Below are 20,900 nucleotides of genomic sequence, written 5' to 3' on the forward strand. Positions count from 1 at the left end.
GAGAGAGAGAGAGAGGCAGAGACACAGGCAGAAGGAGAAGCAGGCTCCATGCAGGGAGCCCGATGTGGGACTCGATCCCGGGTCTCCAGGATCACACCCCAGGCTGCAGGCGGCGCCAAACCGCTGCGCCACCAGGGCTGCCCTGTATTTTATTTTTTAAACGATTTTATATCTTTATTCATGAGAGACACAGAAAAAGAGGCAGAGACATAGGCAGAGGGAGAAGCAGGCTCCCTGCAGGGAGCCTGATGCGGGACTCGATCCCAGGACCCCAGGATCACGACCTGAAGGCAGACGCTCAACCGCTGAGCCCCCCAGGCATCCCGACAGGCTGACAATGAACAGCTGCTTATAATTCGAGAAATAAATGAGCACCATGTATGTTATTGTAGAAGTATGAATGTTGTCACACATGTGAAGGTGACTTCTGTGACTTCCACCTTCTGCTGTTCCTGCCTTTGCACAGTCCTCCTCCTCTGAGTGTGGGGGACACCCGTGACTCGCTGCTAACCCACAGAACGTGGCAAAGGTAATGGGTTGGCGTTGCCTTGCTTAGTTATGTTATATAAGCTTCAGTTGTAGCAGACTGGAGAGAGATTCTTCTTGCTGGCTCAATGAAATAAGTGGCCACATTGAGGAGTCCATGTAGCAAGGAACTTTGGACTGCTTCTAGAAACTGCAGGCAGCCTCTAGGACCTGAGAGTGGCCTCTAGACTGTATCCAGCAAGAAGCCAGGGCCCTCTGTCCTATAGCCAGGAAATGAATTCAGCCAACAACCTGAATGATGTGGAATTGGATTCTTCCCCAGTCAAGCCTCCGGATGCCAACACGGTCCAAATGACACCACAGCCCCTTGAGACCTGGGGCAGAGGACCCAGTGAAGCTATGCTCAGACTCCTGGCCCCCAGTGACCACGGGATAATAAATGTGTAGAGTTGGAAGCTACTGACCTTGTGGTAATGTTCGAGCAGCATAGAAAGCTCATATAACACATAAGCAAACTGTCAGTGCACTGAGGTCAGAAAACTGAATTCTGCAGAGGGGGGGGCATGTTTGTGCTCTGGAGGGAGGGTGGGGAGGATGTAAATAGGGAGTGATGGAAAGATGAGCTGTTCCCTCATCCTTGAGGCTTTCAGTCCAAACCCCGAACCCGAGAGGACTCCATGGACAAAGACGCCAGCCTGGGCCCCAGGTCCACTGCCTCCAGCCCCATATCCAAGACACACCCCAGACAGCTTGATGGAAGAGGGCAGGCCCCAGCGGCCTGCATTCATCACTCTGCCTAGTGCGCCCTGCATTCATCACTTTAGGCAGAGGAGAGGCAAAGCCGTCCTGTTTGGTTTCTTTTTCAAAAATAGCTATCCTCTGTTTTTGTGAGCAACATGCGTTTACTAGAAACCATTTAAAAATACAGATAATTCTTAAAAAGCAAAGATTAAAATTTCACTGGTGATGTCATGACCCAGAGATGAGCCCTGTTAACATTTTGACTGCTTCCTTCTAGTTACAAGTATCATGAATACAACAGTGCTGTGTGATAGGGACAACCCTCATCACAGATGGGCCCCTAAGATTGGCCTGGGAACTTTCTGGGAGAGGCAGTAGCAGCTTACCATGCACCTGCATGCTGTCACCTTCACACACACACACACACACACACACACGTCCCCTAGTCCACTAGGCACGCATTCATTGTCCCCTATCCCTATGCCCCTGGCAGGCGGTGGTATCAAGTGTGGAATCAAATGGAAGGTTGAATTCAGGCCTTTCAGGATGAGAAAGATTCAGTCCCTAGGAATGTAAGAGTGTAGTCAGAAGAGGACCAGTGAGTGTGTGTACATGGCCATGTGTACTTGTACAGTGTTAGGTAGGAGGACTTTTCCCCCTGGCTGCTCAGGACTCTGTCTCGGAAGCCCACAAACTGCATCACTCAGGTGCTCTCATATATTAACTATCCGTGGTGTGACTGGAACCCCTTAATTGTGATGGCCAAGTGCAGTGCACAGCCTTGACAACTGTACACAGCAGCCCTGTCAGGAGCCCACAGTAGGGCCAGCTGTTGAAGAGGAACCAGCTCTATCTCCTATGTACCTCAATTCCACGTCGGAGGACAGGGACCAAAAACACTAAGAACGCACTCAAAAACAGAAGGGAATGGAGGTAACAGGATCAGAACAACCACTGCCTGGTAAGAAGGGATAAGGAGATTGCAAAATGGGTAAGAAAATCCTCTCACCTATCAGCTCAAGGCTGTAATCCTGGGCCTCTGCTTCCCTAAGCTTTGTTCTATTTTCACTCCTCTTTCCTAGGAGCGGTTCCCATTGGCTGCAAGGGTTTAGTGGGGACTTAACACTGGTTCTCTGGCATCTCCTGGTTTGCACGTCCCCCCATCACCTTTGTCCCTCTGCTCACCTCCTCCCCGCATTTCCTTGCGCCGTCAGACCCTCTTTGCTCAGCTCTGGAGGACTCTGGCCTGTGAGCGAGGAGGACCCAGCGCTAGAAGGCCCAGCACCCCGTGTGCAGCGGCTGCGAGAACAGGACCCGTCCGCCTCGGGCCCCAGCCACCCGCAGGCCCGGGAGATGGGCAATGTAATGGACGGCAAGTCGGTGGAGGAGCTGAGCAGCACCGAGTGCCACCAGTGGTACAAGAAGTTCATGACCGAGTGCCCCTCGGGCCAGCTCACCCTCTACGAGTTCCGCCAGTTTTTCGGCCTCAAGAACCTGAGCCCGTCTGCCAGCCAGTATGTGGAGCAGATGTTCGAGACCTTTGACTTCAACAAAGTGAGCAGAGGCCTGGGTGGAGGGGGGCGCTGGAGGGTCCCCCCGGGAGGCACGGCCTGCACAGGCTGCGGGGAGCAGGTGCCAGGACGTGGTGTCTGCCGGAGGAGGAAGCGTGCCTCTGTGTAGCTGGGGCTACGTTAGGGAGTCAATTGACCTAATATTCACTGAGCACCTACTGTGAGTCAGGCACTAGGGGTTCAGAGGTGAACCAGACCCCTCTGTGCCCTCACTTGCCAGCGGAAGATAGAGCGGTCTGCAGGTTCGTGTACCCAGGAGCCCAGTCTAACGGCTTCCCCTGCCTCTTGCACACACATGTCTTGGTTTACTCCAGAACAAGGGCAAACACTTACGAGACAGTCACCGAGCACCCTACTAAGTGGCAGGTGCTGCACCTGGTGCTTTTGCCCAGACCCTTAGGTGCTCACAGGGTGGAGGAGGAGAAGGAGGAGTGGAGCGGAGAGAGCAGGGTGAGAAGCCTCCATTTCCTGGTGGCCTGGCACAGGCAGGCCCTTCTTATGTGGCTCGTCCCTGATGCTCTGTGGTCACTTCTGATGCTCTGGTGACAGGCGAGGCTGCCTGGTCGCTGGGACGTCCAGGTTCCTCCCAACTCCAAAGTGTCCAGTGACCTCAGCTCACCTTCTCTCAAGTGGGTCTGAAGGTCTGCACAGTGGTCAAGTTGTACTCTCCCTGTGCAATCACCGGGACACTGGGTGAGGACCTCCTGGTTAGCTAGAGGCTGCACAAGGAGCTGGGCACAGTGAGTTTTCATCAGCTGGGTGGCCTTGTGCCCAGCATCTCCCCCATCCTCAGCTCAGTACCCACATCTGCCATGGATGTTGAGAGTATGAGTTAAGATGTGTGTTGGTTTCAAGAGCAAATTTTCCATTTATTTGGAGCAATTGAGTCAAGATGCAGTAGTAGAAGGACCCAAGTCTCTGAACCAGTCTCCCCACCCCCCCCACCCCCCCCCCCGCTGGCGCTCACTTGAAGCACAGGATGTGGCAATGCTCTACCGTGAGTCCACCTCCAGCCAGGGAGAGGCTGCCCAGAGCCTTCCTGGCCCCCCTCGCTGCCCAGAGGTCCAAACACCACTGTGCCCAGGGCTTCTAAGGATAGCTGGGGCTCAGAGGCTATTTAAAACTCACTAATATTTAGGGTCAAGGGCCAAAGCAGATTATGGGCTTTGGGTCCCAAGCTCAAGGGCAGCATCCTGGTGCTCACTGGCTTTCCTGGAGGAGCTGTGGGGGAACAGAATACTGGAGCCTGTGGCATGGAGACCAGAAAGGATGGTTATCTCTCTGCTGGAGCCCCCAGTGCTCCAGAAGAAGGAATAACTCCTGAACAGGAGGAGGAAAGTCAATGGTTGAGCCTCAACATCTTACACCCCAACACACCGAAATATCTCAGCTTCTCATCTGCTAGGGAAACCTTTGGGGTCAAGACACATCTCCAGAAGGACCCCCTACAGTCACATGTCTGACTCCAGGGAGGGACAACCCACCAACCCTGCATTTGCAGGCACCACCTCTATTGTCCCAAACCTGACCTCTTTGATTACACCACACACGCCTTCACCTTAGGGCCTTTGTCACACCCGGGATCCTCTTCCTCCAGAATTCTGCTTGGCTCACACCTTCCCCTGCTATAAGTCTCCATCCCACTGACACCTGCCCAGATGTCCTGGTTGAAACCCTGTTTAACTGGGGCTAGCCCCTGCCCCTGCACTTCTGGTCCCATCATCCCACTCCAGAGCAGGTCTCATCTTCTAAGACATGATACCAAATAACACTTTGACACTATTTGTTTTCTGTCTCCCTTGCTGGAATGTGAGCTCCACAAGGGCAGAGATTTTTTCATCTGTCCAGTTCAGTCCTGTATCTTCAGCACCTAGAACAGTGCCTGGACCATCGTAGGTGGTACTTAACAAGTATTTGTTATATGAGTGAATGAACATGTGAGAAATCATGAGTTCTATGGGCGGATTATGTGTTTTATAGTACACATTAATTTAAATGCATCATTGGGAACCCTGGGTGGCTCAGCAGTTGAGTGTCTGCCTTCAGCTCAGGTCATGATCCCGGGATCCTGGATCGAGTCCCACATGGGATCCCTGCAGGAAACCTGCTTTTCTGTCTGCCTATGTGTCTACCTCTCTGTGTGTCTCTCATTTTTATTAAAAAATAAAATTTTTTAAATATTTATTTATTTTCTAAAGATTTTATTTATTTATTCACGAGAGACAGAGAGAGAGAGAGAGGCAGAGACACACGCAGAGGGTGAAGCAGGCTCCATGCAGGGAGCCTGACATTGGACTTGATCCTGGGTCTCCAGGATCACACCCTGGGCTGTAGGCGGCACTAAACCGCTGCACCACCAGGGCTGCCCAATTTTTTAAAAATTTAAATACATCACTACTAAAATGAAGAGCATCTTTGTGACCTTTCAAGGGCCTCATCTATACCAATGGTATAAATCACACTTGGGACAATGTTGCCTTCTACCCATTGTCCTGAGCACAGAGCAGTGGAGCACATGGGCTAAGACACGGGACACCCAAATGGGAAACTTTTTTTTTTTTTTTAAGATTTTATTTATTTATTCATGAGAGACACCGGGAGAGAGGCAGAGACACAGGCAGAGGGAGAAGCGGGCTCCATGCAGGGAGCCCGATGCGGAACTCGATCCCAGGACCCCGGGATCATGCCCTGAGCCCAAGGCAGATGCTCAACCACTGAGCCCCCCAGGTGCCCTCCAAATGGGGAGTCAAACAGGGCTGTGCAAATGATGGCCTGTGGGCCTGTTTTTACAAATGACGTTTCATTAGAACAAACCCCACTCCCGTGTTTACACATCGCCCAAACTGAAATATTTGCTGTGTGGCCCTTTGCAGAAAAAGTCTGCAACCCCTGAGTGAGCAGGCAAGTAGGATCCTAGGGGACTGTGCTGGACGGGCAGGGCTGGGGGTGCAGCAGCGTGAGCGCTGAGTGTGGCGGGGAGGGGGGCCGGAGGAGGAGGTAAGCATGTGCTTTGCTTGCTTCAAAGTTTTGCCTGGGCTTGGCCATGCCTGGCACTCGCACAGGTGCACACAAATTGATGTAAATCTTCACTTCTGCGTCTGAGCGCCAGGTAGGATTTAGGAGACCTGGTTTCTAGCCAAGGCTTGCTCGTTCGTTGGTTGTGGGATCTAAGTCCTCTCAACTTCAGCTTTCCTCTGAAAATGGGGACAAAAATCCCACCTCCCAGGGGGTGTGATTAAATGAGGAAAGCATATCATTACTGAATCTAACCCGTCCCACAGTCTTGAAAAGTGGGCACTGTCATTCCCCACTGTCCAGCTGAGGAACCGAGACCCAGAGATACCCCCTGACTTACCCAAGGTCACACCTCTCCTAGGACGTCAATTAGCTCTTCCTGGTGCGAGAGCCCCCTACTTTTCCATTGCCCCTTTTTAGCCTTTTTTTTTTTAATTATAAAAGTAATTTTGAAAAAAAAGTAATTTTGTACAGCTCGCTGTAAACATTTCCCACAATAGACAAAAAAAGTGAAAAGCACAAGTGTCCTCGCCCTATGTTTTTGTCCCGTTTCCTCTTGCCCAGGGAAAACCTCCTTGATTGTTTCTCTTGCTTCTCTGAGCATTGTGGCATGGGGGGGCCTTGCTCTATTCTGAGGACAACCCGGGCCTGGATTGGGCAAGGATGGAATGAGCTAAGGCGTACGTGAAAGCCTATGAACACAGGGAAGCACCACGCGAAGGTTCACTATGATCATGACACCCACTGTGGGGCTGCGGCTCATCAAGGCCTCACCTGAGGCCCAGGGCTGGGACAGCCCAATCTCAGAGGCCATCCTTCCCAGCGTCTGACACATCTTTAATAACCGAGCTCCAGCCCCTGCTTGCATACTTTCAGTGGCAGGGAGCTCATTACTACATAAGGCTGGCAAATCTCCCTGTCAGAGGTCTTTTTTCTGACCCCAGATGTGCCTCTGGGTAACTTCCTGGTCCCAGGACCAGGGTCATGAGTAAGTGGAGGAACAGGAGCCGGACTCCAAGTTCACACACTCTGAGTCCAGTGCTCCTTACCTTAGCCTCTCTGCACAACACAGGCTTCCCTCCATGAGCTTCCCTTGGCTTGGGGGCCAGATGAGCAGAGGCAGGCCTCTGTTCTCGGTTTCCCTGACCCCACTGGTGGGGCTGGCAGGGGTGAACAGGGGGTCAGCCTGTGACATTTGGGGGACCCCGGAGAAATACCCCACAGGCAGGTCCAGTGCCACTCTCTCCCATGGTCAACCCCTTTCCCAGGAAGCCTCCCCAAGCCTCTTCTCTGGCCTTTGCCCCGGCAGAGTTGTGTGTTCTTGGTCTGTGACTCCATCCTGTCCTGTCTAGGTGTGTTGTCGTTGCATTACGTCGTGATGGCACAGTGGTCTCATTATAAAAATGAGCACAGGAAGTGTAGTGACAGTAATAGCTAACATTTCCTGAGGGCTGGCTGTATGCAAGGCAATGTTGAGTGCTTTAGATCCAGAAACTCACTTAATGGGGCGTCTGGGTGGCTCAGTGGCTGAGCGGCTGCCTTCGGCCCAGGTCGTGATCCTGAGATCCTGGGATCCTGAGATCCCAGGTTGGGGTCCTGGGATCGAATCCCACCTTGGGCTCCCTGCATGGTGCCTGCTTCTCCCTCTGTCTGTGTCTTTACCTCTCTCTCATGAATAAATAAATAAAATCTTAAAAAAAAAAAAAGAAATTCACTTAATCCCACCACAATCCCACAGAGGTAGGTACTATCATAACTAGTATAGATGAGGAGATTGAGACATCGAGTCCTTTGCCCCAGACCCCACAGCTCTGAGAGGGTGAAGGCAGGATTCAAACCTGTGCCCCAACACCGCATTCCCACCAGGACCGGGTCCATACCCTACTGAAATCTGAAGCCACTCTCAGGGGCGTAGCAGTTGTTCAGCAGAGTTGGAGGAATGGGAAGGAGAAGGGTGCTCCCTGCCTCCCCATCTACCTCCTGCCCTCTCCGCAGCTGGGAAAAGCATGCCTTTCCCCAGCAGTGGGGTTTCAGTTCCTCTTCCCCCACCTGCACACCTTTTCGCAACAGGAAGGGCTCCAGTTTGAGAATCACCTGGGAGCAGCCAGTGCCCGCAGGCACCAAAATACCAGTGAAGGGAGAGCACCACCTTTCAGCCTGGGGCCAATGGGGCGCCGGGCGGGCAGCCCGGGCTGGACACAACGCTGGGGGGCTGGGGGGCGGCTCCGGGCAGGAAGGCTCAGCCTGTGGCGCGGCCTCTGGGAGCGGCTCACGGCGGCCGCGCCTCTCGCCCAGGACGGCTACATCGACTTCATGGAGTACGTGGCGGCGCTCAGCCTGGTCCTCAAGGGGAAGGTGGAACAGAAGCTGCGCTGGTACTTCAAGCTCTACGACGTCGATGGCAACGGATGCATCGACCGCGATGAGCTGCTCACCATCATCCGGGTAACTGCAGGTGCAGAGGGCCGACAGCCCGAGGGCCAGGGCGGGGCGGGTGGGCAGGGTGGGTCTTCAGCAGGCGAACTGCGATCTCAGGAGGGGACAGGATTGGGACCCAGGGTGAGTCCGGGGCAGGGGTAGGGGGAGGCAGCTGCAAGACCTGGGCCTCCCGCCATCCTGTCTTGGGGGCTTTTTCTTTTTCTTTTCTCTCTTCTTCTTCTTCTTCTTTTTTTTTTTTTAAGATTTTATTCATTCATTCATTCATTCATTCATTCGTTCATTCATTCATGAGAGACACACAGAGAGAGGCAGAGACACAGGCAGAGGGAGAAGCAGGCTCCCTGCAGGGAGGCTGATGCGGGACTCCACCCCAGGACCCCGGGCAGACGCTCAACCACTGAGCCACCTGGGTGCCCCAGGCCTGTTTTCTCACCTGTACGGACACAAGCCCTTGCACCCCAGCACGGTCTCCAGTGCCCACTCGGTGGCTCAGGCACCAGCTAGGAAGGCTCCTCTCACTTCTTCTCCCCAGGCCATCCGAGCCATTAACCCCTGCAGCGACTCAACCATGAGTGCCGAAGAGTTCACCAATACGGTGTTCTCCAAGATCGATGTCAACGGGGATGGTGAGGAGGCGGAGATGGGGGCTGCCAGGGGTGGGGCAGGAGGGGAGGAGGAGGCACAAAGGGGCTCTGCCCTCGGCCCCAGGAGTTGGATTTTAGGGACCTCCAGACCAGACTTTGGTCCCTGGCTCCTTTGCCTGCTACCCGCTCAGTCTTGGCTCTGAGCCCCCCATGTAAGACTCCAGCTCGCCCCCCGCCCCCACGATCCCACCAAGGAGATGGGAGGGAACACCCTCCCTGCCCTGACTCCCTTTTCTCTCTGTCCCAGGGGAACTCTCCCTGGAGGAGTTCATTGAGGGCGTCCAGAAGGACCAGATGCTCCTGGACACGCTGACACGGAGCCTGGACCTCACCCGTATCGTGAGAAGGCTCCAGAACGGGGAGCAAGAGGAGGAAGGGGCGGAGGGGGCAGGCGGTGGGGGCACTGAGGCAGCTGGCTGAGCCCACTGCCAGTGTCCTTCTGTACTGGGGAGGGGATGTGTGTTGGTGCCTGGGGTCGTCATTGTAATACTAGATCCAGTCTACTGAACTGAAAGGCACAGTCGCCTCTTTGGGGTGCACGGCCGGGGCAGAAGGGCAGGGGTGGGAGTCCAGAAGGATGGTTCCTGAACCCTGTGCTTGACTCAGCTGGTGGTGACTGCTCCCTGCTGGGGACCCCCAGAGCCCTTCCCTGGCTTCTCCCGGCTTCTCCCAGCTTTCCGTACTGAGCTTCTCCAGTCCCACTCTTTCTTAGGCCAGGAGGCTCTGTCGCAGAACTGGGCTTTCATGGACTCTGACGGAATCCTATAGATCGGGGGGCTGCAGCTTCCATCTGGGCGTTTTGATCACACACTCAACCTGCACCCAGCACCCTGGAGCCTACTTCTGTGGTGCGTTGATTTGTTCCTCCCTTCCACAAAGCATTTATCGAACACCTCCTTTGTATTAATGCTAGATATTGGACATGCCAAAAAGAGGATAGTTCTTATCCGTAAGGAACTAACAGGCTAAGCATCATTATAATAAAATATGCTAAGAGAAGCTATGGTACTGGACAAAGTCCTCATTTATCCAGAGGAAATCGGTCTTTATGCAGAAGTGACTGCACAGCACCTGTACTTCCGCTACTGGCCCTGCAGTGGCCTGTGGTGCCATGTGGTTTCCCACAGCTCTGTGACTCGTTGCCTGTGGCGAGCGTCCTGGCCATCCCTGGTCTAACCTAAATCCCTCTTGCTGCAGTGACACCTGACACCAGTTGGGAAGTGGGACAGGCTATTGGAGGGGGTGGGCATTCCCATTCTTTGCACACCCCAACTTTAGGAATACCTGTCCAAGAACTTGGGGAGAGACACAGGCCGAAGTCGTAGTGATCATTTTTTCAAAGATGCTCCTTCTTCTGGGGTTTGAGTCATCACTTCGGCTGGGTGTGGGGAAGTACAAGGAGTGAATAAAAATCCAAGGGTAGGAGAGAGAAAATAAGGGGCAAGAGGAATGAAGCCTCAGCTGGCAGAGAGCCCCTTCCTCACCCCAAGGGGTGGGGTGGGGACAAGAGGGTCCTACCCATCACCGGGACCACCCTAGACCAGGAAGGCAGCCAGGGCCTGAGCACAGACATGGTGGGAAGGTGGAGGTCAGTGCCAGGAACAGCCAGGGAAAAACATGGTTGACATTTCTTCTCCTTCTCTTGGTGGCTGCCTCTTGGGAAATCCTGAAGGTGGGAGGTGGGAGGGTATTTGAACAGAATTAGGACATTTCCCCAAAGTCAAGGCACATACCACCTTCATGACTTGGGGACAGATCTATGTCCCACCTGGGTTAATTATTTTTCAATCAGCTGTTTTTTACCTAAGATTTGTTTTAAAAATTCTTTTTCAAGATTTAATTTATTTTAGAGAGCAAGTGAGCATAAACAGGGAGGAAGGTCGGAGGGAAAGAGAGAAGCAGGCTCCTCACTGAGCAGGGAGCCTAACATGTGGCTTGATCCCAGGACCCCGGGATAATGACCTGAGCCAAACGCTGACGCTCAACCACTGAGCCACTTGGGTGCCCCCCTAAAATTTATTTCTGAAGGAAACTTTATACATTAATATCATGCCTGTGAAACTGCAGTTCAGTAGGTGAGTTTTATTTTTCATCCATCAACATAAAAACATATCTATTCAAATGAGTTCCTGTTCTGAGTTCCTCACCCCACCCCCTACCCCCGCCAACTTTAGCCAGAATGACTCCCTTTATTTGAAATCTAGTTTGTACATTGAGGTTGCACACAAAGTTTGTATGACAAAGTAATTCCACATTTAAACATAATAATCAGAAAACTGCCTGTTTTGTCCAACTTGCTCACTGTGCAGGTAAGATCATTGAGGTTAGGGAGAGAGAGAAAGGGCCATCTTGGGTCCATACCAGCTGGAGGCAAAGCCTGGCCTAGAACAAGTTCTCCCCAGAGACAGAGAAAGGTCTCCTGTCCTTCAGGGAGACTCAACCGGCTTGTGGCTGGGAATCCCGGCAGGCAGGTCCATGGGGTGGGGGTTAGAAAGGCCGGTGTGGGAGGAGGGGTAGGAAGGTGGGGAGGAGGGTGGTGTCAGGGTGTGGGCTGGCAGCAGGGGCTGGGGGAGCAGCACCAGGGCAGAGCTGAAACAGCTCCTTTAAGCACAGCCGGGAAGACGGGAGCCTTCCGTACTGGCTGCAATTTTCCCTTGCGGACAGACTTCCAGCCCCCTGCCTTCTAGCAGGCTGCCTCACACTGTGTGGGCAGTCTCATTGCCAGTTTGATCTGTGGGACCCCTCCATCCCTCGGTCTTCCCCTGCTTCCAGCTATGAACCATGCAGGAAATTGTGGATGCCCCACAACCACCCAGCCAAAGCATTTTTTCCCCAGAAGCCTCTGGCAGGAGAGAAGAAGCCATTTCCCTTCACCACGCCAGTAACTCCTCCCAGGGGACTGTGTCCTGCTGGCCACTTCAGACCAAAACCCCCCTATCCAACCCCTTTCATAGTGGGTGCCAGATGAGAGTGAGCATCAGTAGGCTGGGCCTGGCACCCTCTCACTATTCTGGAAACCTGGCGAGCATGGAGTCTTGGAGGGGCCTGTGGACTAGTCCAGACTCCTCAGAACATGGCACTTCTCCGCCTCTGCTGGGAGATCCAGCCACCGGGATTCACATCCATCTGCAGCATCTTCATCACCCACTTGTCGCGGCGGGCGCCTTCAATGAATTCATTCAGGGAGAGCTGACCTGAGCAAGGGGTGGGAAATAGTGTGGGAGCATGGAAGAAATGGGGTGGGGGCAAGAGGAGAGGCCTCTCCTAGCGGGGGCATCCTCTAATGCTAGCCTACACCTCTTACACAAATGAGCCTGCAGTCTCAGGGCCTAAGCCTGGGGCTTGTCAATTCTCCCATTCTCCAGAAGTCTCCTGGAACCTTCCAGGGTTTCAGGGACTTGCTTTGCAAATAAATTTAAGTTCACTTTGGCCCAGGGGTACCTTACAAATGTTCCTGAGGGCTCTTCTGGGAGTGTTCCCAGCTTGCTCCCTCCCTCCACAGCCTTGGGGCTGGTGCATCAAGCTACAGGGAAGAGAGCCTCAGTAGCCTTCCCTATGCCCATCTCTCAAATATATTGCCCCATTTACTCCTCGAAATCATTATTATCCCCATTTTCCAGATGAGAAAACTGAGTCCAGACTGAGTGGTGAAATGGTTTGCCTGACTCAAAAGCCCCTACTCTTTCACTGTGCCTGCCTGGCCTCCATCAGCAGCTCCAGTAGGAGCTTAAATCATTCTTAGGGACATCCTGTGCCAGGGACACTCCTGTTATTTTATGTCCTCCTCTCTGTACCCAGCTCACAGCTGAGGATGACAGTTGCTGGCAGGTGGAGGGCCTTGCCCAGGGTCACACGGCCAGAAAGTGGGGGTGCTGTGGAGTGGGCAGTCCCCTATCTCCGCTCCCCCATTACCATCTCCGTTCTCATCCACCAGAAGGAAGATCCTGTCTACCACCTCCTCAGGTGTGAGCAGTTGTCCTTGCTGCTCAGACTCCATCTCCACCCTGCAGGCTTTCTTCAGCTTGTAGATCGCCTGAGGAAAGAAACCAAGCTGCAGCCACAATCTTGTGGCCCCCAGGGCCTCCTTGCCCAGCAAAGAGTCTGGGACACGGTGGGCCCCACCGACCACGGCCAGCCCCAACACCTTCCTGGGATGGATGAGCTTGGGCAAGTCACAGAACTGCCCTAAGGCCACTTCTATATCTGTGTCATGGATGGACCATGGCCACCTGAGAGCACAGTTCTAGGGAGGAACAGGCTGACCCAGGTCAGGGGTCAGAAGTCAGTTGGCAGGACTTTTCCCTCCTTGTTTATTCTTGCTAATCATCTATCAGCCTGGTTAGTCCTTCAAAGAACCAGATCTTGGTTTTGTTGACTTCTCTTCTCCGTGCGCTTGTTTTTCTATTTCATTAGTTTCTGCCTTATAGTATTTCCCTTCTTCTATTCTCTGGGTTTAATTTATTCTTCATTTTTCTAATTTCTTGAGATGACTTCTATAATCATTTATTTCCTGCCTCTCACTTCCAGCACATGCACTCTAAGGCTACAGAAAGGCTCTGTAAGCCCAGCCTTGGCTACAGTCCCCAGTTTGGTTACGTTACATCTGTAGTATCACTCAGTTCAAAACACTTGGCACGTGTATGTGTGTGATATAATTTGTACGATTTCTGGAATATTTGGGAGTATATTGCCTTATTTCCAAACAGATGGGGATCTTTTAGATATCTTTTTTTTTTTAAGATTTTATTTATTTATACATAAGAGACACAGAGAGAGAGAGGCAGAGACACAGGCAGAGGGAGAAGTAGGCTCCCTGAAGGGAGCCCGATGTGGGACTCGATCCCCAGTCTCCAGGATCAGGCCCTGGGCTTAAGGCGGTGCTAAACCGCTGAGCCACCTGGGCTGCCCTCTTTTAGATATCTTTAAAAAAATATTTTATTTGCTTATTTGAGAGAGAGAGAGACAGAGAGAGAGGGAGGGAGGGAGGGAGGGAGAATGAGCAGAGGGAGAAGCAGACTCCCTGCAGTGAGATTGATGTGGGACTCGACCCAGGACCCCGGGATCATGACCTGAGCTACAGGCAGATGCTCAACCTACTGAGCCATCCAGGTGCCTCTATCATTTTGTAATTGATCTCTAGCTTAATTCTGACTGTGGTCAGAAAGCACCCTCTGAATGATTCCAGTGCTGCCCCTTACAGCCCCAGGGGCCCCCACTCCAGGGGCCAGGGGCAGCCACTCACCTCCACAATGTCAAGCAGCTCCAGCCGGTCGATGCAGCCATTGCGGTCCTTGTCATAGATCTTAAAGGTCCACTTGAGCTTGTGCTCCAGGGTGCCCCTCAGCACAAGGTTCAGGGCTGCCACATACTCCAGGAAGTCAATGGTGTTGTCCTGTAGGAGGGGAGCGGCAGCTGTGAGGCCCCTCCCGCCTTCCCTGGAGCAGAGCTATGGGCCTGATTCTGGGCCATCCATCCCTAAGAACTCAGGGCTTTGAGCCTGGCCATCCTCATGGCCTCTCTGGCTTTGCTCATGGCTGTTCCTCACCCTAGCACCGTTGCCTGGTCTGGAATCAGCCAATCCAACCCGACCTTCCAGGCCTAGCTCAAGGGGCCCCTCCTCCAGGAAGCCTTCCTTCTCCCACCCCTTCGGCTACAGCGGTCTCTCGCTCCCTCTTCTAGCATTCCAGCATCTGTACTCTATTCTGCACAGTCTGGGTCTTACTCTGGTGTCACTTAGCCGTTTTGCACGTATGTCTCATTGTCCAGCTGTATTATATACCTGGAGAAAAGAGGGGTTTGCTTTGCCTTTGTCTCTCCTTTGTCCTCAGCCCAGCGCCACCTCTGTGCAGAGTCAGGGTCTCATAAATATTTACGAATCAATGAATAAATGATTGGTTTAATTTGAATTTGGGATACAGGCAGTTCTGGAAGATTAGGAAGCAGCGCTCACCCTAAAAATGTCCTTTATCCTTTCACTCACTCTGAGCCCGAGGAAGGCAGGCAGGCAGGGGCTCTGGCTCCCTCACATCTAGGCCCTGGTGAACATTAGCCTCCCTGAAGGACAGGCCTCCTCCACCCCACCCAGGAAGGGGTAGGGGAGATGGAACCTAGGGGCTGACTGCCCAGAGGGAGAAGGAGACAGAGTCCACCTCTGTGGGGAGACTCCGATCAGGTAACCAAAACTCTTAATAAGAATGTGACAATGAGGGACGTCTGGGTGGCTCAGTGGTTGAGCATCTGCCTTCAGCTCAGGTGGTGATCCTGGGGTCCTGAGATGGAGTCCTGCATCGGGATCCCCGCAGGGAGCCTGTTTCTCCCTCTGCCTGTCTCTGCCTCTGTGTGTCTCATGAATAAATAAAATCTTTTTTTTTTTTAAATAAAATCTTAAAAAAAAAAAAATGTGACAGTGATTCCAAAAGCAATAAACCAGAGGCAGAGGGAACATTCACTTCTTGTTCTTCTACACCAAGTTGGAGGTGAGAGGCTGGCAGCCATGGTGCCTACAGGGGGCTAATCAGGCTGAGCTTCACCCAGCATTCCCACCTATAGGCACTCCTGTCTTGTAAGGGTGGGGACCTCAAGGCTCTGAAGCCAGAACCTGACTCATTGCTCCCTCAGGAGTGGCTGGCATGCACAGGGCTTTGTAGTGGGAAATGACACTGCTGGCCTAGAGCACCCCTGTTCCACTGGGTCATATGCTTGGGAGCCCCACACCCGGATCATGGGGTACTTGAGTGAGCAAGGTGTGAGCAACAGAATACGACAGAAAATGAGGTAAATAGCAAAAAGCCTATGGAAAAACCAAGAAGGAAACAAGACAGGCCTGCTTCTCCCTCTGCCTGTGTCTCTGCCTCTCTCATGAATAAATAAATCTTTAAAAAAACAAAAAGACAAAAAAAAAATAAGAGTAGAAAAATGTATCCAAAATGGCTGGTAGGCACCATCTATATCACATTTGTCAACTCCCTCAGGTTTGTTATACCCACTTTATGGATGAGGAAGCTGAGGCTCAAAGGTCAAATAGGTTGCCCAAGGAAAACCCACCTAGGAAGTGGCAGAGCCTTTCAAGCTATAAGACTTCTCTAGTTCAAGTTGGAGAACTTTCCTTCTCTCCTCAAGGTCTACTACTGTCTGAAAAATGAGCCTCCGTATCTAGCACCACGGAGAGAAGAACAAAAAAAACAAAACCACCAACAAATCCTTACCCTCCAGATCTATAGATTCTCCCACATTCTATGTCTAGAACATTCTGTTCTCACAACATCCTCCCTCCGCCTGAGGGTACCACAAAGAGCCCTTGGCTCCCGTGAGGCACACTGTAGAGCAACCCTTCCTGAGGAGACCTCACCTGTAAGGTTGCTTCATCCTTCACGAGTCCTGGAAAGCTCCGAGCTGGGACTAATCTCATCCCCTGTGCTAGGCCTTCAGCCCTCATCAGCTTCAATTACTCACAGAGGCAATGGGAAGATGATGGAAATGCCTGTCGACTAGAGAGCAGGAGCAGAAGTGACAGGCGTGTGAGCTGCTCTGTGGGATTATCTGCCCCACTTCTCCCAGAACTAGCTGCATATGCGCACCAACCCTGACCCTACAGCAGGTTACATAAGGATCCCAGACGACATTTGATTTCTCCCTCTCCTTTCTTCCATCCCAGTGAGTCAAAGGCCAACTGCTAGAGACAAGGGTGTTACAAGAAAGAGGAACTTTCAGAGGCAGGCGCTGACCTCCTTGCCTCCTCCAAACCCCCATTTCCACCCCAGCCCCCCGCAGAATTGACATGTGAGCTAGGTCTATGAACTCTTGATCTTATTTGCCTCACAATGTTCAGCCCAATTGCCCAGAAATGAGACTCACTCATGGAAAGATGGTGCCAATGCAGGGAGGGAAATGAGTATGGGTTTGGAGACAGAGACTATGTGGTGAAAGAAAAGAAGAAAGTTCCTGATAGAGGAACTTAACACACGTGTAGGGAAGCTCTTTCTTCATTGTAGGATTCCAATGAATAAACAAGGAACTGATGGTAGAATTAGAAAATTATCGATGGATGCCAAGCCTAGCAGAGGAAAATCTGTGGAGTCACAGAATAGTTACTTAGTCTCAAAGTATCTCCCTATAAGATGCTTGTTAATTATAAAGGAAAAATGGTAACTCTACAGTGGAGAAACCTGGCAGACACCATGCAACCAAATGACAGAAGTTAACCACCCAGCAATGGGACAGACCAACATCACGTGCCCCTGACAGGAAGCCCTGAAAAGGCACATGACATCATGTCTGGGACATCGACGCCAGAAATGGAAAACCTGAAGCTAATCACAAAACTACACTGAACAAACCCAAATTATGAGACATTCTACAAAATTAATTGCCTTGCAATCTTCAAAAATGTCAGGGTCAAAAAAGACAAAGAAAAGCTGAGACTAAAGATTCTGAGTTAAAGGGATGCCTGGGTGGCTCAGCAGTTGAGAGTCTACCTTTGGCTCAGGTCATGATCCTGGAGTCCCGGGATCGAGTCCCACATCAGGCTCCCTGCAGGGAGCCTGCTTCTCCCTCTCCCTGTGTCTCTGCCTCTCTGTCTCTCTCATGAATAAATTTAAAAAATAAAGATTCAGAATTAAAGACTGAAAAGACAGGACAAGTAAATGCAATGTGATTAGACTAAAAAAAGAAAAAAAAGAAAGCAGGCAATCTTTTAAGAGGAAAGCACGGGCACACACATGGAGGGGAGCTGACTCCATGTCCAGCACGGAGCCTGACACAGGGCTTGATCTCTTGACCCTGGGATCATGACCTGAGCCGAAACCAAGAGTTGGGTGCTTGATCAACTGAACCACCCAAGAGTCCCTGAATTTTCTGATTTTGATCTTTGTATTAGGTTATTTAAGAGAATGTCCTTGTTCTTAGGAAAAGCACACTGAAATGTGTGGTAAAAGGGCATGATGTCTCCAGCTTTCTCTAAAAGAGAGGGACACACACTGATAAAGCAAATGGGGTAAAATGTGAACAACTGGATAAAGGATAAACTGTACATAAGAGTCACTTATACTATTCTTTCAACTTGGTATAAGAAAAAAGTAATCAATGTCTATCTTGTGCTAATTTTTAAGAAGAGATGAGGTATAAGAGGTACAGCTATATTATGCCCACAAGCTTGACAATCAATCCCTTTTGGATCTTGAATTGTTATTATACTGAGTTTTCATTTTTATTTTATTTTATTTTTTTTTAATTTTTATTTATTTATGATAGTCACAGAGAGAGAGAGAGAGAGGCAGAGACACAGGCAGAGGGAGAAGCAGGCTCCATGCACCGGGAGCCTGATGTGGGATTCGATCCTGGGTCTCCAGGATCGCGCCCTGGGCCAAAGGCAGGCGCCAAACCGCTGCGCCACCCAGGGATCCCTGAGTTTTCATTTTTAAATTTTTAATTTATTTTTAAAAAAGATTTTATTTACTTATTTGACAGACAGAGCGAGAGAGAGCACGCGCATGCACAAGCAGTGGGAGAAGCAGGAGAGGGAGAAGCAGACTCCCCACTGAGCAGAGAGCCCAACAAGGGACTCAATCCCAGGACCCTGGGATCAATGGTCTGAGCCAAAGGCAGACACTTAACTGACTGAACCACTCAGGTGCCCCACTGTACTGAATTTTTAGATGAATATGGGAAGATTGATATATTTATAATAGTAAGTCTTGTCACATTTGACCTTTTTTTTTTTTTTTTTTTAATCATTTCTCCAGATGCCTGGGTGGTTTAGTGGTTAAGCGTCTGCTTTCGGCTCAGGTCGTGATCCCAGGATCCTGGAATGGAGTCCTACATTGGGCTCCCTGCATGGAGCCTGCTTCTCCCTGTGCCCTTGTCTCTGCCTCTCTCTCTGTGTGTCTCTCATGAATAAGTAAATAAAATCTTAAAAAAACAAACAAAACATTTTCTCTTTCTCAAAAAACAAACAAACAAACAAACAAACAAAAAAAACCCCAAAAAACCCACAAAAACCCAAACCAACAAAACCCAAACCAAACTGCCTTCTAAGCAGGTACACTTGTCTGGGATTCAGGACCCTTCTGTATATGATCTTGGGTAAATCAGTTCACTTCTTTTTGTTCTGGTTGTTTTGTCATTTAATTTGGATAATTAAGTGGGCTATGGTGGGCTTGGAGGGGAGGGAGCAGAAGAGGAGCTTGGCAAAGTCTGAAGGCTCACTCTGTGCCCTGCGAGGGAGTTCACAGGGATCATCCTTAGAGGTTTCTGGTGCCCTGAGGACTCTGAGCCCACCCTCCCATCCCACCCCCCACAAAGGTGCGGAGGAGGAGATGTGCGCTAATGGTCCCTGGACAAGGTCAGACCTGAAGAGCACTGATTCAGCCTGGAGAGTGAAGCTTGCCACTCCACACCTGGAGAAGTGGAGTATAGAGGCTTTCTCCAGATCAGTTATCTATATCCAACACCCTTCCCTCAATTTTGGGGGGCCGAAATAGGTACTTGAGGCAATTTTAATGATTTAAAGGACCTTGGAGGCACTGGATGGATGACCTTACATAATGAAGGGGTTTCCATTTCTAAATTCATTTCTAAATTCGTACATACAAAAACATAGTATCTTCTCAGCTGCAGGAGCCATTGGGGGGCTTAAAGAAACCCCATGGTTATATGATTTCACAAGATCTTCTATGGCTTGGAGACATGGAAGGGAGTTTTGCATAGTCCATCCCGTGGCCGCATCAGCACAGGAGTCCCCCTGCAGCTGCCCCAAGATGCTGGGTGGGAAGACCTGATTGGTCTTAATTCCAAAGCCCCCAGTGAGGCGGAGCTCAGGGTCTAGGCCAAGATAGCTCATCCCTTTGGGACAGCTCTTTAGCTCCTTATCTTTAAAGTGACAGGGGCTCTAGAAGGTATGAAAAGGGATCCCTGGGTGGCGCAGCGGTTTGGCGCCTGCCTTTGGCCCAGGGCGCGATCCTGGAGACCCGGGATCGAATCCCACGTCGGGCTCCCGGTGCATGAAGTCTGCTTCTCCCTCTGCCTGTGTCTCTGCCTCTCTCTCTCTCTCTCTGTGTGTGACTATCATAAATAAATAAAGAAAAAAAAATTAAAAAAAAAAAAGAAGGTATGAAAAGCTGAGTCCCGAGGCTGTAGAGCCTTGGCCAAAAATACACAAATCGAGGATTGACCTGTTTGCCCTTCTGCCCAGCCTACTTTTGGCTCTCAGCAGGGGAAGACTAGGTGTTCAGGAAGAGCAGGGAGACGGGGAGAGAGGGTGAGACAGAGAGGAGGGAAGGAAAGATGGGAAGGGACAGAATAATGGAAAGAGAGGAGTCTGGGAGAAAGAGAGAGAAAAGGTGAGCAGGGAATGGAGAGAAAAGAGCCAGAGGACCAGGGACTGGGGGCTCCCTCCCACCAGCGATGCTCCTTCAGCTCCATAGGGAATGAGCCAGCAGGACTAGCCAGGCGTCCTCCCTTCTAAGTGCCTCCTTACCCCATTCTTGTCGAAGGCTCGGAACATGCCCTCTACATACTGGGTGGCCTCCTCATTGCCCGTGACCTTGAAGAAACGCTTAAACTCGTGCATGAAGAGAGAGCCGCTGGGGCACTCCACCACGAACTTCTTGTACCACTCCTGGAGCTCAGCCACGTCCATCTCGCCGGCCGCCTCCGCCTCCTCCCAGCTGAACTGCTGCCCCATCCTGGCCTGGAGCAATGTCAAGGAGCAAGGGTCCGCACCTCCTCTGGGCTGCTGTGGATGATGCCTTAGGCCTGCAGTCACTTCCTGCCTCCCCTCTACTTAGCCAGTCTCCTCACCATCTACTGGCAACTGAACAGGACAGGCAGGGTAGGGGGCAGGTGGCAGGGGGGTGGGGGGCGGGACCAGGCCAGCTAAGCGCCCTAAGATCATTAGAAGATTCCTCTGGAAGGTCTGACCTCCAGTCAGCTAAGCTCCCCCAGCCTCACCCCTCCCCTTCAGTCTCGACAACCATGCAACTAAGCCTCCCCAGCAGATCCTGAAGGG

At 51.5% G+C, this 20,900-nt stretch overlaps 2 protein-coding genes across 3 annotated transcripts; one reads left to right on the forward strand and one right to left on the reverse strand.

Annotated features, from left to right (window-relative positions):
* Positions 1-208: 208 nt before the first annotated feature.
* On the forward strand, positions 209-9,899 carry GUCA1A (guanylate cyclase activator 1A). The gene is made up of 4 exons (XM_038554060.1): positions 209-2,781; positions 8,109-8,258; positions 8,785-8,878; positions 9,144-9,899. Exons 1-4 carry the CDS (start codon positions 2,581-2,583, stop codon positions 9,314-9,316), a joined length of 618 nt encoding a protein of 205 aa, XP_038409988.1. The 5' UTR covers positions 209-2,580; the 3' UTR covers positions 9,317-9,899.
* Positions 9,900-10,885: 986 nt separating this feature from the next.
* Positions 10,886-20,700, reverse strand: GUCA1B (guanylate cyclase activator 1B). 2 transcript variants are annotated; one of them, XM_038554061.1, is made up of 4 exons: positions 20,370-20,700; positions 14,139-14,288; positions 12,809-12,929; positions 10,886-12,090 (listed from the first exon to the last, which is right to left on the reverse strand). In XM_038554061.1, exons 1-4 carry the CDS (start codon positions 20,574-20,576, stop codon positions 11,963-11,965), a joined length of 606 nt encoding a protein of 201 aa, XP_038409989.1. In that variant the 5' UTR covers positions 20,577-20,700; the 3' UTR covers positions 10,886-11,962. The 2 variants fall into 2 exon arrangements, with proteins under 2 accessions (XP_038409989.1, XP_038409990.1); XM_038554062.1 differs by lacking the exon at positions 20,370-20,700 and adding an exon at positions 16,245-18,023.
* Positions 20,701-20,900: the final 200 nt, after the last annotated feature.

The sequence above is a fragment of the Canis lupus genome, chromosome 12 (assembly GCF_011100685.1).
Source record: "Canis lupus familiaris isolate Mischka breed German Shepherd chromosome 12, alternate assembly UU_Cfam_GSD_1.0, whole genome shotgun sequence".
NCBI classification, from domain to species: Eukaryota; Metazoa; Chordata; class Mammalia; order Carnivora; family Canidae; genus Canis; species Canis lupus.

Excerpts from the sequence above, each read along its gene's own strand:
- GUCA1A (XM_038554060.1), top strand. The coding sequence starts at position 2,581 with ATGGGCAATGTAATGGACGGCAAGTCGGTGGAGGAGCTGAGCAGCACC. Across the intron at positions 2,782-8,108 it reads AGACCTTTGACTTCAACAAA|GACGGCTACATCGACTTCAT; the intron begins GTGAGCAGAGGC and ends CCTCTCGCCCAG. Across the intron at positions 8,259-8,784 it reads AGCTGCTCACCATCATCCGG|GCCATCCGAGCCATTAACCC; the intron begins GTAACTGCAGGT and ends TCTTCTCCCCAG.
- GUCA1B (XM_038554061.1), bottom strand. The coding sequence starts at position 20,576 with ATGGGGCAGCAGTTCAGCTGGGAGGAGGCGGAGGCGGCCGGCGAGATG. Across the intron at positions 14,289-20,369 it reads GAGCCTTCGACAAGAATGGG|GACAACACCATTGACTTCCT; the intron begins GTAAGGAGGCAC and ends CCCCTCCTACAG. Across the intron at positions 12,930-14,138 it reads AGCTGCTTGACATTGTGGAG|GCGATCTACAAGCTGAAGAA; the intron begins GTGAGTGGCTGC and ends TTCTTTCCTCAG.